This window comes from Oncorhynchus keta, chromosome 24 (assembly GCF_023373465.1).
Source record: "Oncorhynchus keta strain PuntledgeMale-10-30-2019 chromosome 24, Oket_V2, whole genome shotgun sequence".
Taxonomy (NCBI): Eukaryota; Metazoa; Chordata; class Actinopteri; order Salmoniformes; family Salmonidae; genus Oncorhynchus; species Oncorhynchus keta.
This window is the reverse complement of record NC_068444.1, coordinates 23,290,645-23,307,370: the sequence shown is the minus strand read 5'-3', so window position 1 is coordinate 23,307,370 and position 16,726 is coordinate 23,290,645. Positions and strand designations below refer to the sequence as shown.

Sequence of the window (16,726 nt, the reverse complement as noted above, 5' to 3'; positions counted from 1 at the left end):
GGATAAGAGCGTCTGCTAAATTACTTAAATGTAATGTAAATGTAATTAACAACAAGCTAAGCTGTGTTTTGCTATATTGCACTTGTGATTTCATGAAAATAAAATATTTTTAGTAATTTCATTTGAATTTGGCGCTCTGCAATTCAGCGGATGTTGACAAAAATGATCTGCGCCACCTGGGAGGCCCTAGCAGGTGTTATTCTGTGAGACTGGAAGAAAACTTGGGAAAAGCCACAATACATAGTAAAGAAAAGGTGTTGGACAAGCAGGTCATAGCTGCTATACAAACAAGAGGCACCCCTCTTGGAGTTAGGTAATACAGGGAGGTTGAGGGAGGGCTCTGAGCTACCTTGAACATAACTGTTGCTTTTTTAACTACCGTGTCAGTGATGTACTTTCTAAGCCAGTCAGTCTCCTCCCTAGGTACCCCAGCTCCAGGGTTAATGTCTCTGCCTTGGCACACGGCTCTGCTGGGGGACCGGGGATGTTGCAGAAAGTGTCTTCCTCTGGGCCTGTCTGTCGGTACACTCGGTGAAGGGGACATGAGTGTGGAGTGTAACCCAAACCCTGTGGTATTAATAGCCTTGTGTTAGTGAGGCGTTGTGGACACAGACAGGCACGGTGCTCCCTCTGTGACACCATAGGACAGACCACAGACAGGACAGGCACGGTGTTCCCTTTGTGACACCATAGGACAGACCACAGACAGGACAGGCTAGAATTGGCTCATCCTTGCCCACTCAACTCAACTAATACCCTTTTTCACACTATCGTGTTGACCTGAACTGTACTCGCTCATATAGCCTATTTTTCTTTCACATTGTACTGCTTGTTATTAAACTGGTACAGTGAGGGGGGGAAAGTATTTGATCCCCTGCTGATTTTATACATTTGCCCACTGACAAAGAAATTATCAGTCTATAATTTTAATGGTAGGTTTATTTGAACAGTGAGAGACAACAACAAAAAGATCCAGAAAAACGTATGTCAAAAATGTAATAAATTGATTGTTATAAATGTAATAGTAGTAAAGTAGGTGTGTTACTGTGTAGGGGAACTAGTAGCCTAGCTTACGCTCGGTATGCAATGCCATTTGTGAACATAATGTTCTTCTACCCGTGTGAGTAGAATAACCCGTCTTCTGCAGTGGATGGCAAGTTTTCATTTAAGCCTCCGATACACCAAGGATACTGACAGCCGAGAGATACTTGGCACCTCTGCCCAGGGTGTCGGGAGTACTTTTTCTGTTGATCACAAAGCACAGTTCATCAGCCTCGTTAAAATACTCCAGACCAGAAGGTGGCAGTAACGTTTCTTTCTTAAGCTATGTTTGACTTGTGCCTGCTTTCTAAATGTGTAGATAGCCAATGTTCGCTAACTAGCAAGCTGTGCTAATATTTTTGCTAGCTAGCAATAATTTGTAGTAAGCCCATGTTTATACCAGTCAGATGGCCACAGCTAGTTAACAATGTTGTAGCTAGCTAACTATGTTGTGCTAACTGGCAAATGGTGATACTAACCGTTTAGCTAACTTTAGCTAGCAAGTGAACTGGCACTGGCAGTATGGGATAATGGAGACTGAATTAGATGATGTATTTATCATCTTGCTCGATAGCAAGCTGTATGCCCACAGTAATGCAGGTCCAGTCGAAGATGGCCTACTCTCCTGACAGGCATAATGTCTAGTCTTCTGAAAATAACATTCAGGCAAAACTACGATTGGAGGCACTGCTATGGTCCTCTAATTCAGATGGAAGGATTTAGATAGTTTGGCCTTGATGCCCCTCCAACAACATTGTTGCCTCCAAAACAGAATCGTTTTGACAATCACATATATTTTTTTGCCGCTAGTTGGTTGTATCTGAGACTATTTGTTTTCAGTAGTTATTTCCATGACTGATTAAGACGTGTTTTCTCATGACTCTCTCTTGTCCCTCTGCAGCAGACATATGGTGTGCAATATGTTTGGAACATCGAATCGTAATAAAATCGATGTTGCATCTTTATTTATTTATATTTAACTAGGCAAGTCAGTTAAGAACTAATTCTTATTTACTATGACGACCTACACCGGCCAAACCCGGACGATGCTGGGCCAATTGTGCACCACCCTATGGGACTCCTAATCACGGCTGGTTGTGATACAGCCTGGAATCGAACCAGGGTGTCTGCAGTGATGCCTCTAGCACTGAGATGCAGTGCCTTAGACCGCTGCGCCACTCGGGAGCCCATCGCAATACATTGTGAGAATTGCAATATATATATATATATTGTATTGGCACCATTATCATGATAATATTGTGAGTTCCCTGGCAATTCCCAGCCCTATTACATACCCAACTTCAGTGTGTAGGTACAATTTTTATTTGAATTCAAAACAGCATTTATAAAGAACAACAGATGAGCAGCAGGTGGTTCTAATCAGGGTTGCTACTCACCTGCCAATCAGGAATGTGGCTTTTCTGGCCTATCTGTATGTGAATGAGTCAAAAAGAAATACAGAATTATAGGGTATGGGAGTGGGCACGAAGAGAAATTCACGAATCAACCACCCCAGGTGTCCGCTCAACTAAAATACATCATATCAATTCACGAGAGAGGACATCAGGCAAAGCCGTTCATAAACGTGGGGCCAACCCATAAATGATATGTAAAATCTGATATGGACTGTGTTCTTGTATAACAGCCTAAATGTGGTTTATAGGAAGGAGGTTAGATCTAGTTCTTTGTTTAAACCGTGTGGAGATACACAATTGAATTGATATATCCACATGGCTTCTCTTTGAAAAATGCTGTTGTCATAGTCACCAACTTTACGTGGTGGATTAACTTTTTAGATATCATCGCAACTCAGTTCATTAATAGAATGTTGTTCTATAAAGTGTCTCTGATCTGGCGAGGTGATATCTTGACGTCTAATGGTGGATTCACGTTCTTCAAGACTTTCAAGGTGCAGGATGTTTTTCCTTTTCACACTATCGTATTTTATCAATGGCAATTTGAATGCACAGAGTTACTGTGACGAGATCCTGAGACCCATTGTCGTGCCATTCGTCCGCCGCCATCACTTCATGTTTCAGCATGATAATGCACGACCCATGTCACAAGGATCTGTACACAATTCTTGGAAGCTGAAAATGGCGCAGTTCTTCCATGGCCTGCATGCTCACCAGACATGTCATCCATTGAGCAAGTTTGGGATGCTCTGGATCGACGTGAATATCAGCGTGTTCCAGTTCCCGCCAATATCCAGCAACTTCTCACAGCCATTGAAGAGGAGTGGGACAACATTCCACAGGCCACAATCAACAGCCTGGTCAACTCTATGGCAGGAGATTTTGCGCTGCATGAGGCAAATGAAAGTCACGTTAGATACTGACTGGTTTTCTGATCCAGTCCCCTACCTTTTTTAAAAAGTTTTCTGTGACCAACAAATGCATATCTGTATTCCCAGTCATGTGGAATCCGTAGATTAGGGCCTAGTGAATTTATTTCAAGACTGATTTCCTTATGAACTGTACTCAGTAAAATCTTAAATTGTTGCATGTTTATTTTTGTTCCATATATAAATCTGATTTCTACATAAGGGTACATTTCGGACTTTTCCTCATTCATTTTTTATTTTATTTAAATGTAATACTGAGAGTAAAACTGAATGCTGTCTGGCATCAATGCCAACTAAGTCAATGTGTTGTAATCTCATTGTGTGGGTTTAGTTGTTGGTTGCTATAAAGACGTGTTCTGTTCTGAATAGACATTCTCCGTAGACACCACAGCAGATGCAATGTGAGAGGCATCAGGAAATAAACTCTGTTAAGTCCTATAGTGGTGTTTTCGTCTTTCACTTACTGTTGCCATTTAACTTTTATCAACATGAATTGAATACAATCTGTTTTCAGTTGCTCTGTTTGGATAGGCCCATCTCAGAAGTGAAATTAATTATGTGTTAATATTTTTGCAAACTAACCAGTCTCATCATTCCCTCCCCCTTTCTCCTCCTCCTTCTCCTGTCTCCTGTCCCCAGGTGGTGGCCTAAGCCATGGGGGCGTTCCTGGACAAGCCCAAGACGGAGAAGCACAATGCCCACGGTGAGGGCAACAACCTCCGTTATGGCCTGAGCAGCATGCAGGGATGGCGGGTGGAGATGGAGGACGCCCACACCGCTACGGTGGGTCTACCCCATGGCCTGGATGACTGGTCCTTCTTCGCTGTCTACGACGGCCACGCCGGCTCCCGCGTGGCTAACTATGCCTCTAAACACCTGCTGGGGCACATCATCACCCACAGCATGGGTTCCCCGGGCCCTGAAGGTGTCACCCCAGCCCTCACTGTGGATGTGGTCAAGACGGGTATCCGCACCGGTTTCCTGAACATCGACGAGCACATGAGGAACTTCTCAGACCTGCGTAACGGCATGGACCGCAGCGGCTCGACAGCCGTGGCCGTACTGCTCTCGCCAGAGCACCTCTACTTCATCAACTGTGGTGACTCACGGGCCGTGCTCTACCGCAATGCGCACGTCTGCTTCTCCACGCTTGACCACAAGCCCTGCAACCCACGGGAGAAAGAGAGGATCCAGAACGCAGGTGGCTCTGTAATGATCCAGAGGGTGAATGGTTCCCTGGCCGTGTCCCGGGCCCTGGGAGACTACGACTACAAGTGTGTGGATGGGAGGGGTGCCACGGAGCAGCTGGTGTCCCCAGAGCCCGAGGTGTTTGAGATTGAGAGGGCCCCAGAGGACGAGTTTGTGGTGCTGGCCTGCGACGGTATCTGGGACGTGATGAGCAACGAGGAGCTGTGCGAGTTTGTCAAGTCCCGTCTGGAGGTGTCCCACGACCTGGAGAAGGTCTGCAACCAGGTGCTGGACACCTGCCTGCACAAGGTACAGTGAGGCTAGTGTGGGTGTTTGTGTATGTCCGTGTGTGTGTTTTAACATGTAGAAATGTAAATTATTGTGTAGCGTGTTTTGCTGCACTAATTAAGGAAGTTAATTTGGAAGCTCTTTCTCTCGTTTTGGCATCAGCGTTAAGAGCCCCCACATGTAATGATTCTCTCTCCATCCCTCTCCCCCCTCCATCACAGGGAAGTCGGGATAACATGAGTGTTGTGTTGGTGTGTTTGCCAAACTGCCCTAAAGTTTCAGAGGAGGCGGTGAAGAAAGATACAGAGCTGGATAAGTTCCTGGAGTCTCGCGTGGAAGGTGAGAATGATTGTACTCATTACTCCCTTCCCCTGCATCCTGTTGTCTTCATCCAGGCTGCCGTCCCATTCTCTAGTATCATTCTGTAGTACCATTCTCTACAACTGTGCACTCGTTTCCTCCCCTTACAGCTTTAAAAAGCATAGATTTAGGATTGGAGGGAGTTTACAATATATTTCAGACTTGCTTTTAAATCCATGTGGGGAAGTGAAGGAGTGAACACACACGGGGGAGAAGGTAGGAGAATCCGACCGCAGGCCCAGTCTAAATGTATTACACTCCCATCCGGGACACAATTGTAGTACTCGAGTCCGGTCTCGAGACCGCATATTGGGTGTCTCATTCTTGTCTCGGTGTTGGATACATTTGTACTCTGTCTTGACTCCGTTTCGGACAGTGAAGACTCGTAATTTCTTCCCGAGACCAGCGGAGTAAAAAACATAATTTTCAGCTTATATTCAGTCACTGCTTCGCCAGGCCAAATATATCCACTCCTTTCTTAAAACATAAATACAGTATCTTAACAGCCTTTAAATCTATTATAGACAGGTTAGTACAGTGGTGAACCTATAAACCTTCAGTCTATCATAATACCAGCGCTCAGGTAGGAGAGTGCACTTCTTGTAAAGCACAAAGGGGCCAGTGGTGTAGAGGAGGGTATAAACCGTATACCCACTTTTTTTTCAGTGGGCATTTCTTATACTCACTATTTAATCCCTACTGATGCGTATCAAAATAGTGTCGTTGAGGTATACAACTTATCGATTATGTAGTACAATAGAGAAATCACTCACAAAGTAGCCTACACAATTGCAAAGCACGTGAAACATATTCACCTGCACGCTGCACACACAACCTAGTTTCAGCAGAATATCATACGCAGACAGCAAGAGTGTGCAGTTCTCAACTGGTTATTTTATGGAGCAGCTCACAGAAGAATGACATCAATAGCCGGTAAAGTAGGAAAGACGTTTCAACTTATATCTACCAGTCAATTGCTAACTAAGGCAACAATGGGTATGCTAAGGTGTCATTGTACGCTGATTGTTTTCTTTTAAATCCACATTTTGGATCCCTCCAGCCTCATAGAGGATCTAGATACTTTTTCTAACATCTCTGGATTACAACCAAATTATGATATATGTACTAAACTCAGCAAAAAAAAGGGGCCCTGTTTTACAAAGATAATTTGAAAAAATCCAATTAACTACACAGATCTTCATTGTAAAGGGTTTAAACACTGTTTCCCATGCTTGTTCAATGAACCATAAACAATTAATTAACATGCACCTGTGGAACAGTCGTTAACCTCTTGCTCCTACCTGGCACGCATCCCATCTAGAGCTCAGGAAATGCAAATGCGCTACGCTAAATGCTAAAACACGCTAAAACTCAAACGTTCATTAAAATACACATGCAGGGTATTGAATTAAAGCTACACTCGTTGTGAATCCAGGCAACAAGTCAGATTTTTAAAATGCTTTTCGGCGAAAGCATGAGAAGCTATTATCTGATAGCATGTAACACCCCAAAAGACCCACAGGGGACGTAAACAAAATAATTAGCATAGTCGTCGCTAAACAAACCGCACAAATAAAATATAAAACATTCATTACCTTTGACCATCTTCTTTGTTGGTACTCCTAGATGTCCCATAATCACTATTGGGTCTTTTTTCGATTAAATCGGTCCATATATAGCCTAGATATCGATCTATGAAGACTGTGTGATAAACTGAAAAAAATAGCGTTTCATAACATAACGTCATTTTTTAAAATTCAAAAAGTCGACGATAAACTTTCACAAAACACTTCGAAATACTTTTGTAATGCAACTTTAGGTATTAGTACACGTTAATAAGCGATAAAATTCATCAGGAGGCGATGTCAATTCTATAGGTGCCTGTCTCGAAAAAATGTCTGGAGAGAGCTCGACCAAAACATCCGGTCGGAGACCGGAGGGGAATCGATTCCCTTGATTCGGTTAGACCAAGAATCAAAGCTGAATCAAATGACAAGACTCTAGACAACGTGTGGAAGCTGTAGGCACTGCAACCTCGGCCTCATTTAATTCGGTTCACTTTGAACAATTCCTTGAAGTCGCACATGGATATTTATTTCCATTTTGAGTGATCAGATTTTCCTGCACTTTTCGATGAAACGCACGTTCTGTTATAGTCACAGCCGTGATTTAACCAGTTTTATAAACGTCTGAGTGTTTTCTATCCACACATACTAATCACATACCACCCTAATCTGGTGGTCCCAGCGCGCACGACCCACGTGGAGTTCCAAGTCTCCGGTAGCCTCTGGAACTGCCGATCTGCGGCCAACAAGGCAGAGTTCATCTCAGCCTATGCCTCCCTCCAGTCCCTCGACTTCTTGGCACTGACGGAAACATGGATCACCACAGACAACACTGCTACTCCTACTGCTCTCTCTTCGTCCGCCCACGTGTTCTCGCACACCCCGAGAGCTTCTGGTCAGCGGGTGGTGGCACCGGGATCCTCATCTCTCCCAAGTGGTCATTCTCTCTTTCTCCCCTCACCCATCTGTCTATCGCCTCCTTTGAATTCCATGCTGTCACAGTTACCAGCCCTTTCAAGCTTAACATCCTTATCATTTATCGCCCTCCAGGTTCCCTCGGAGAGTTCATCAATGAGCTTGATACCTTGATAAGCTCCTTTCCTGAGGACGGCTCACCTCTCACAGTGCTGGGCGACTTTAACCTCCCCACGTCTACCTTTGACTCATTCCTCTCTGCCTCCTTCTTTCCACTCCTCTCCTCTTTTGACCTCACCCTCTCACCTTCCCCCTACTCACAAGGCAGGCAATACGCTCGACCTCATCTTTACTAGATGCTGTTCTTCCACTAACCTCATTGCAACTCCCCTCCAAGTCTCCGACCACTACCTTGTATCCTTTTCCCTCTCGCTCTCATCTAACACCTCCCACACTGCCCCTACTCGGATGGTATCGCGCCGTCCCAACCTTCGCTCCCTCTCCCCCGCTACTCTCTCCTCTTCCATCCTATCATCTCTTCGCTCTGCTCAAACCTTCTCCAACCTATCTCCTGATTCTGCCTCCTCAACCCTCCTCTCCTCCCTTTCTGCATCCTTTGACTCTCTATGTCCCCTATCCTCCAGGCCGGCGCGGTCCTCCCCTCCCGCCCCGTGGCTCGACGACTCATTGCGAGCTCACAGAACAGGGCTCCGGGCAGCTGAGCGGAAATGGAGGAAAACTCGCCTCCTGCGGACCTGGCATCCTTTCACTCCCTCCTCTCTACATTTTCCTCCTCTGTCTCTGCTGCTAAAGCCATTTTCTACCACTCTAAATTCCAAGCATCTGCCTCTAACCCTAGGAAGCTCTTTGCCACCTTCTCCTCACTCCTGAATCCTCCTCCCCCTCCTCCCTCTCTGCAGATGACTTCGTCAACCATTTTGAAAAGAAGGTCGACGACATCCGATCCTCGTTTGCTAAGTCAAACGGCACCGCTGGTTCTGCTCACACTGCCCTACCCTGTGCTCTGACCTCTTTCTCCCCTCTCTCTCCAGATGAAATCTCGCGTCTTGTGACGGCCGGCCGCCCAACAACCTGCCCGCTTGACCCTATCCCCTCCTCTCTTCTCCAGACCATTTCCGGAGACCTCCTCCCTTACCTCATCAACTCATCCCTGACCGCTGGCTACGTCCCTTCCGTCCTCAAGAGAGCGAGAGTTGCACCCCTTCTGAAAAAACCTACACTCAATCCCTCCGATGTCAACAACTACAGACCAGTATCCCTTCTTTCTTTTCTCTCCAAAACTCTTGAACGTGCCGTCCTTGGCCAGCTCTCCCGCTATCTCTCTCTGAATGACCTTCTTGATCCAAATCAGTCAGGTTTCAAGACTAGTCATTCAACTGAGACTGCTCTTCTCTGTATCACGGAGGCGCTCCGCACCGCTAAAGCTAACTCTCTCTCCTCTGCTCTCATCCGTCTAGACCTATCGGCTGCCTTCGATACTGTGAACCATCAGATCCTCCTCTCCACCCTCTCCGAGTTGGGCATCTCCGGCGCGGCCCACGCTTGGATTGCGTCCTACCTGACAGGTCGCTCCTACCAGGTGGCGTGGCGAGAATCTGTCTCCTCACCACGCTCTCACCACTGGTGTCCCCCAGGGCTCTGTTCTAGGCCCTCTCCTATTCTCGCTATACACCAAGTCACTTGGCTCTGTCATAACCTCACATGGTCTCTCCTATCATTGCTATGCAGACGACACACAATTAATCTTCTCCTTTCCCCCTTCTGATGACCAGGTGGCGAATCGCATCTCTGCATGTCTGGCAGACATATCAGTGTGGATGACGGATCACCACCTCAAGCTGAACCTCGGCAAGACGGAGCTGCTCTTCCTCCCGGGGAAGGACTGCCCGTTCCATGATCTCGCCATCACGGTTGACAACTCCATTGTGTCCTCCTCCCAGAGCGCTAAGAACCTTGGCGTGATCCTGGACAACACCCTGTCGTTCTCAACTAACATCAAGGCGGTGGCCCGTTCCTGTAGGTTCATGCTCTACAACATCCGCAGAGTACGACCCTGCCTCACACAGGAAGCGGCGCAGGTCCTAATCCAGGCACTTGTCATCTCCCGTCTGGATTACTGCAACTCGCTGTTGGCTGGGCTCCCTGCCTGTGCCATTAAACCCCTACAACTCATCCAGAACGCCGCAGCCCGTCTGGTGTTCAACCTTCCCAAGTTCTCTCACGTCACCCCGTTCCTCCGCTCTCCACTGGCTTCCAGTTGAAGCTCGCATCCACTACAAGACCATGGTGCTTGCCTACGGAGCTGTGAGGGGAACGGCACCTCAGTACCTCCAGGCTCTGATCAGGCCCTACACCCAAACAAGGGCACTGCGTTCATCCACCTCTGGCCTGCTCGCCTCCCTACCACTGAGGAAGTACAGTTCCCGCTCAGCCCAGTCAAAACTGTTCGCTGCTCTGGCCCCCAATGGTGGAACAAACTCCCTCACGACGCCAGGACAGCGGAGTCAATCACCACCTTCCGGAGACACCTGAAACCCCACCTCTTTAAGGAATACCTAGGATAGGATAAGTAATCCTTCTCACCCCCTTTAAGATTTAGATGCACTATTTTAAAGTGACTATCCTACTGGATGTCATAAGGTGAATGCACCAATTTGTAAGTCGCTCTGGATAAGAGCGTCTGCTAAATGACTTAAATGTAATGTAAATGTATACTATATTCCTGGCCTGAGTAGCAGGGCGCTGAAATGTTGCGCGATTTTTAACAGAATGTTCGAAAAAGTAGAGGGTCGACTTAACAGGTTAAGACACGAACAGTTTACAGACTGTAGGCAATTAAGGTCACAGTTATGAAAACGTAGGACACTATAAAGAGGCCTTTCTACTGACTCTGAAAAACACCAAAAGAAAGATGCCCAGGGTCCCTGCTCATCTGTGTGAACATGCCTTAGGTATGCTGCAAGGAGGCATGAGGACTGCAGATGTGGCCAAGGCAATAAATTGCAATGTCCGTACTGTGAGACGCCTAAGACAGCGCTACAGGGAGACAGGACGGACAGCTGACCACGTGTAACAACACCTGCACAGGATCGGTAAATCCAAACATCACACCTGCGGGACAGGTACAGAATTGCAACAACAACTGCCCGAGTTACACCAGGAACGCACAATCCTTCCATCAGTGCTCAGACTGTATAGGCTGAGAGAGGCTGGACTGAGGGCTTGTAGGCTTGTTGTAAGGCAGGTCCTCACCGGACATCACCAGCAACAATGTTTCCTATGGGCACAAACTCACTGTCGCTGGACCAGACAGGACTGAAAAAAGTGCTCTTCACTGACTAGTGGAGGTTTTGTCTCACCAGGGGTGATGGCTGGATTCGTGTTTATCGTTGAAGGAATGAGCGTTACACCGAGGCCTGTACTCTGGAGCGGGATGGATTTGGAGGTGGAAGGTCCGTCATGGTCTGGGGCGGTGTGTCACAGCATCATCGGACTGAGCTGTTGTCATTGCAGGCAATGTCTTCCCTGTGCGTTACAGGGAAGACATCCTTCCTGCAGGCTCACCCTGACATGACCCTCCAGCATGACAATGCCACCAGCCATACTGCTCTTTCTTTGCGTGATTTCCTGCAAGACAGGAATGTCAGTGTTCTGCCATGACCAGCGAAGAGCCCGGATCTTAATCCCATTGAGCACGTCTGGGACCTGTTGGATCGGCAGGTGAAGGCTAGGGCCATTCCCCCCAGAAGTGTCTGGGAACTTGCAGGTGCCTTGGTGGAAGAGTGGGGTAACATCTCACAGCAAAACGGGCAAATATGGTCCAGTCCATGAGGAGGAGATGCACTGCAGTACTTAATGCAGCTGGTGGCCACACCAGATACTGACGGCTATTGACCCCCCTTTGTTCAGGGACACATTATTCAATTTCTGTTAGTCACATGTCTGTGGAACTTGTTCAGTTTATTCTCAGATTTTGAATCTTATATTCATACAAATATTTACACGTTAAGTTTGCTGAAAATAAACGCAGTTGAGGTTTCTTTTTTTGCTGAGTTTATAATATGCATTGGAAAATGGTCTGGTGACGTGGACATACTCAGTATATCCCGAAAGAAATAAATAATTTCACTTCATTTTAATAGAAAGTTAGCAAAAAAAAATAAGATCTTGCTACCAAGGAAAGGAAAATACATGTCTGTTTATTGAAAAAGTCTTCAGTCATATCCGAGTTTATGAGAAAGAAATATTCTATTTGATTTTGAATGGCAAACCTGACCAAATTAAACGGGCCTACTTATTTAATGAATATGAATTCGGAGGGCAGAAATGACTAAATATTAAAGCGTTAGACCTCACACTAAAGGCTTCAGTTATACAAAAGTTATACTTGAAGAGAATGCCAAGAGTGTGCAAAGCTGTCATCAAGGCAAAGGGTGGCTTCTTTGAATAATCTCATATAACATTTACTTTGATTTGTTTAACAATTTGTTGGTTACTACATGATTCAATGTGTTTTTTTCTTAGTGTTGATGTCTTCACTATTATTCTACAATGTAGGAAATAGTCAAAGTAAAGAAACACCCTTTGATGAGTAGGTGTGTCCAAACTTTTGACTGGTACTGTATCTCGCTAGCAAGCCTGCCAAGTTTAGCCAGTTAGCTTGGGTGCTTGGTTGGGACAAACATGCATTGGCAGTCAAGCTGCAGAAGGACGAGGAGGCTCCAATTCCCCATTGTTTATCAGTGCAAGTTTGACGGCTGAAAGAGATAGAGGTTTTATGTAATGTTTCTTTGTTAGATTTTAGCTCATCTTGCTCTGGCTAGCATTAGTTGTTGATCTTGTTGTTGTTGAGGTGCAACTGAGAGAGAGAGAGAGCCTTACTTTTCATGGTTGTTTGATCAATAGGACTGTAACGTTCTGAAGTGTAAGCGGACTCCTGTGGTGTTAACTTATTTGCAGAAATCCATTCAGGTGTATTTTGTGGCATTTGACAAATGCGTTCTAATAATCTAAAGTCACACTGTTGCAACTGCCTGTGAACACACAATCCAGTTCAAAGGGAATGATGGCAGGTCCTTGTGGCAAATGGCTTGTTTGTATAAAGGCCTACTGTAGCTCTGATTGGCTACAGCGCCCCAGTCTGTGTAGACTCCGGTCCTGGACAAGACAGATGTTTATGTTTGGTTTTGTTTACTGGAGTGTCTATTCATTTTCCAAAAGCACGGCCGCTTTCCCAAGATATATTTCTATAGAATTTTCTCAAATGGCTTAGAATACAGTGCATTCTGAAAGTATTCAGACCCCTTAACTTAAAATTGCTTCATGTTTTTCTTGTCATCAATCTACACAGAATACCCAATAATCCAAAGTAAAAACATGTTTTTAAAAATATCACCTTTACATAAGTGTTTAGACCCTTTTACTCAGTACTTTGTTGACGCAGCCTTGAGTCTTCTGGGGTATCACGCTACAAGCTTGACACACCTGTATTTGGGGAGTTTCTCCCATAATTCTCTGCAGATCCTCTCAAGCTCTGTCAGGTCGGATGGGGAGCGTCGCTGCACAGCTGTTTTCATCTCTCTCCAGCGATGTTAGATCAGGTTCAAGTCTGAGCTCTGGCTGGGCCACTCAAGGACATAAAGTGACTTTTCCTGAAGCCACTCCTGTCTTGTCTTGGCTGTGTGCTTAGGGTCGCTGTCTTGTTTGAAGATGAACCTTCACCCCAGTCTGAGGTCCTGAGCGCTCTGGAGCATGTTTTCATCAAGGATCTCTCTCTGTACTTTGCTCTGTTGATCTTTCCCTCAAACCTGACTAGTCTTCCCGTCCCTGCCGCTGATAAACATCCCCACAGCATGATGCTGCCACCACCATGCTTCACCGTAGGGATGGTGCCACGTTTCTTCCAGATGTGACGCTTGGCATTCAGGCCAAAGAGTTCCATCTTGGTTTCATCAGAACAGAGAATCTTGTTTCTTATGGTTTGAGAGTCCTTTAAGTGCCTTTTGTTAAACTCCAAGCGGGCTGTCATGTGCCTTTTACTGAGGAGTGGCTTCCGCCTGGCCACTCTACCATAAAGGCCTGATTGGTGGAGTGCTGCAGAGATGGTTGTCCTTCTGGAAGGTTCTCATTACATTTAAGTCATTTCTCATCTCCACAGATGAACTCTGGAGCTCTGTTAGAGTGACCATTGGGTTCTTGGTCACCTCCCTGACCAATCCTCTACTCCCCTGATTGCTCAGTTTGGCCGGGTGGCAGCTCAAGGAAGAATCTTGGTGGTTCCCAACTTCTTCCATTTAAGAATGATGGAGACCACTGTGTTCTCGGGGACCTTCAATGCTGCAGAAATGTTTTGTTACCCTTCCCCTGATCTGTGCCTCGACACAATCCTGTCTCGGAGCTCTACGCACAATTCCTTAGACATCGTGGCTTGGTTTTTGCTCTGACATGCACTGTCAACTGTGGGACCTTTATCTATCTTCTGATGGCTTTGCTTATGGCTGACTTAGCTAGCTAGATTTGTCTCCCCAGAAACCAGCAAAGAAAAATCCTGATTGGATATTATTTTCTCTTCAGTGTTAACCCTTTCCTTTCTAACAAAAACTGAAGAAATTAAATCAGAACATCATTGAAAATAATATAATTATCATTGTTATATTATTATATATTTTTTCTAAATCCTTAAGCCTTCTCTGAAGGTGTAGAAGGCCCATTGTTCCCTACTGTGTTTGGTTTAGTAATAATTTGTAGATTGGCTCTATTTGCCCTCAGCCTTCCTTTATTCACTATTCTGAATGTCTAAAGAATCCATATGTTATGAAATATTATTATGGTGGTGATATGACAAAATTACAATCATGGTCTTGAATTGGAATCGCATCTTTCTTGACTCTGTCTCGGACCAATTGTCCCCCTCCAGGTCTTGACTCAGGCTCTCATTTTTCTCCGGTCTTGGTTTTGAATCAGTCTCGCTTTAGGTGGTCTCAAACACAACACTGCCTCCAATCTATCACACACACTTAATAAACCTCAACCCGCCTAGTCCAAGACAGCCAGGTAGACTGACTGACTGGCTGGCTGACTTAGGCCAGCTGGAGCTCAAGTGAACACCTATCAACTCTCACTGAAGCACGTTACTGTCCTGACCCTTTTTCCAACTCCACATTCCCTCTCTTCCTCTCCTTCACTCGCTGCTTTTCTTCCAACAGTCTCCCTCTCCCTTCTCCTCCTGTCTCCATCATTCTTCTCTTCACCCCGTTTTAGAATACTCTCTGTCTCTCCGTCTGTCTCTCCGTCTGTCTCTCCGTCTGTCTCTCCGTCTGTCTCTCCGTCTGTCTCTCTCTCCCTCTCTCTTGCAGTCTTGACAAATGACCAACTCTGTTTCTCTCTTATCATCTTTTTCGGCTGTCTTTTGGACATTTGACATACTCTAGCAAGCAGGCGAGAGTTTTCTAAAGTCTTCGGGGGTTATGTAAACTCTTCTCCCTGGAGTTGGCCCGGAGCGCTGTTTGGTTGGAAGCGCAGGCGGGAGCTGCTGCCAAGCAGAGAGGAATGCTCTGCTTAAGAGAGGAATGCTCTGGCGGAACATCTAACTGGCACCTGGCCTAACCAGTCCAACTGGGCTGCAAGGGTTTCCTTCTCCCGCCTCTTCTCTCCTCTTGTCTGCCTCCCCCTCTCTCTCTCTCTGACTTTTGTTCCTTTGTCTCATGCACACACACACACACACACACACACACACACACACACACACACACACACACACACACACACACACACACACACACACACACACACACACACACACACACACACACACACTAAACATTCTCAAACTCACTCGTCTCACAGCAGTTGTTTTTTTTGAAGCAATCTTAAATGAATCCCAACTTATCACACCCCTCTTATATCTCTAACTCTCTCTCTCTCTCGGTCTCCCCCTCTCAGAGATCTTAGAGAAGGCAGGAGAGGAGGGTATTCCCGACCTGGTGACGGTCATGAGGAACCTGTCCTCAGAGAGCATCCCTAACCTGCCACCAGGGGGAGGCCTCGCCAGCAAGTAAGAGCCCCTCACTTTACTCTTGTCTCTCTGCCTTCCCTGTAATCACACACAGTCCTTAGACTCACATGGTGAATAGCTCCTGTGTAAATGTCATCCTTGGGTAAATGGTTTAGTAAAAACACATCAAAAGTTAGACAATGAACGTATGGGCCATGTCAAGGAGTAAGAGGGATTGATTTAATGGGTTAGTCCTAAACCTGTTAGGTTAGTCCTAAACCTGTCATTTGTACTTCTTGACTTCTAGAGGGTGTGTTTACTTCTCTCACTGTGTGTGTGTGTTCACCACTCAGACGCAGTGTTATCGAAGTAGTGTACAACCGGCTGAACCCACACAGGGAAGTGGATGGGGTGAGTATCAGGATGCTCTTTTACATTTACATTTAAGTCATTTAGCAGACGCTCTTATCCAGAGCGACTTACAAATTGGTGCATTCACCTTATGACATCCAGTAGAACAGTCACTTTACAATAGTGCATCTAAATCTTAAAGGGGGGTGAGAAGGATTACTTATCCTATCCTAGGTATTCCTTAAAGATGTATTCTAGAACATATATTCCACTGATATATGTCTATATAGATATTTGAACCTCTTTCATACCCCTGTCTTTCCTACAGTATGTTTCCCCTCTCATCAGACTACCTTAGCCCTACACTAGGCCTAGCCCTGCTGCTCCACTTTTTACTCCTTTTGCTCTGTCACTGAGATTGTTTTGTTGTCTAGCAGTCTTTAATAGATTTTTTTATTCATAGAGCACAAGCTACACACAAAAGACTTATCCATTCTGGAGCTCAAGGATGTCACAGCCACAGAACTAGAATGATCACTGTTTCTATGGGCACAGCCCATCATTCTATACATGTGCTGGTACTGAAATTTGGAAAACACGTTTGTTTTCATAATATTATTTTGAATAGTGTTGCACCATTTTTCTAGCGCAATATAGGCT

General features: G+C 45.7%; 1 protein-coding gene across 2 annotated transcripts in view; it reads left to right on the top strand.

The window, feature by feature from the left end:
- Positions 1-16,726, top strand: part of ppm1ba (protein phosphatase, Mg2+/Mn2+ dependent, 1Ba) — a 45,249-nt gene that overhangs the window by 24,743 nt on the left and 3,780 nt on the right. For both annotated transcript variants that reach the window (XM_052477981.1, XM_035801098.2), the window contains exons 2-5: positions 4,025-4,882; positions 5,083-5,200; positions 15,664-15,775; positions 16,069-16,126. In XM_052477981.1, the coding sequence (XP_052333941.1) occupies positions 4,040-4,882; positions 5,083-5,200; positions 15,664-15,775; positions 16,069-16,126 (1,131 nt within the window). In that variant the 5' untranslated portion in view covers positions 4,025-4,039. The remainder of the gene's footprint in view (positions 1-4,024; positions 4,883-5,082; positions 5,201-15,663; positions 15,776-16,068; positions 16,127-16,726) is intronic.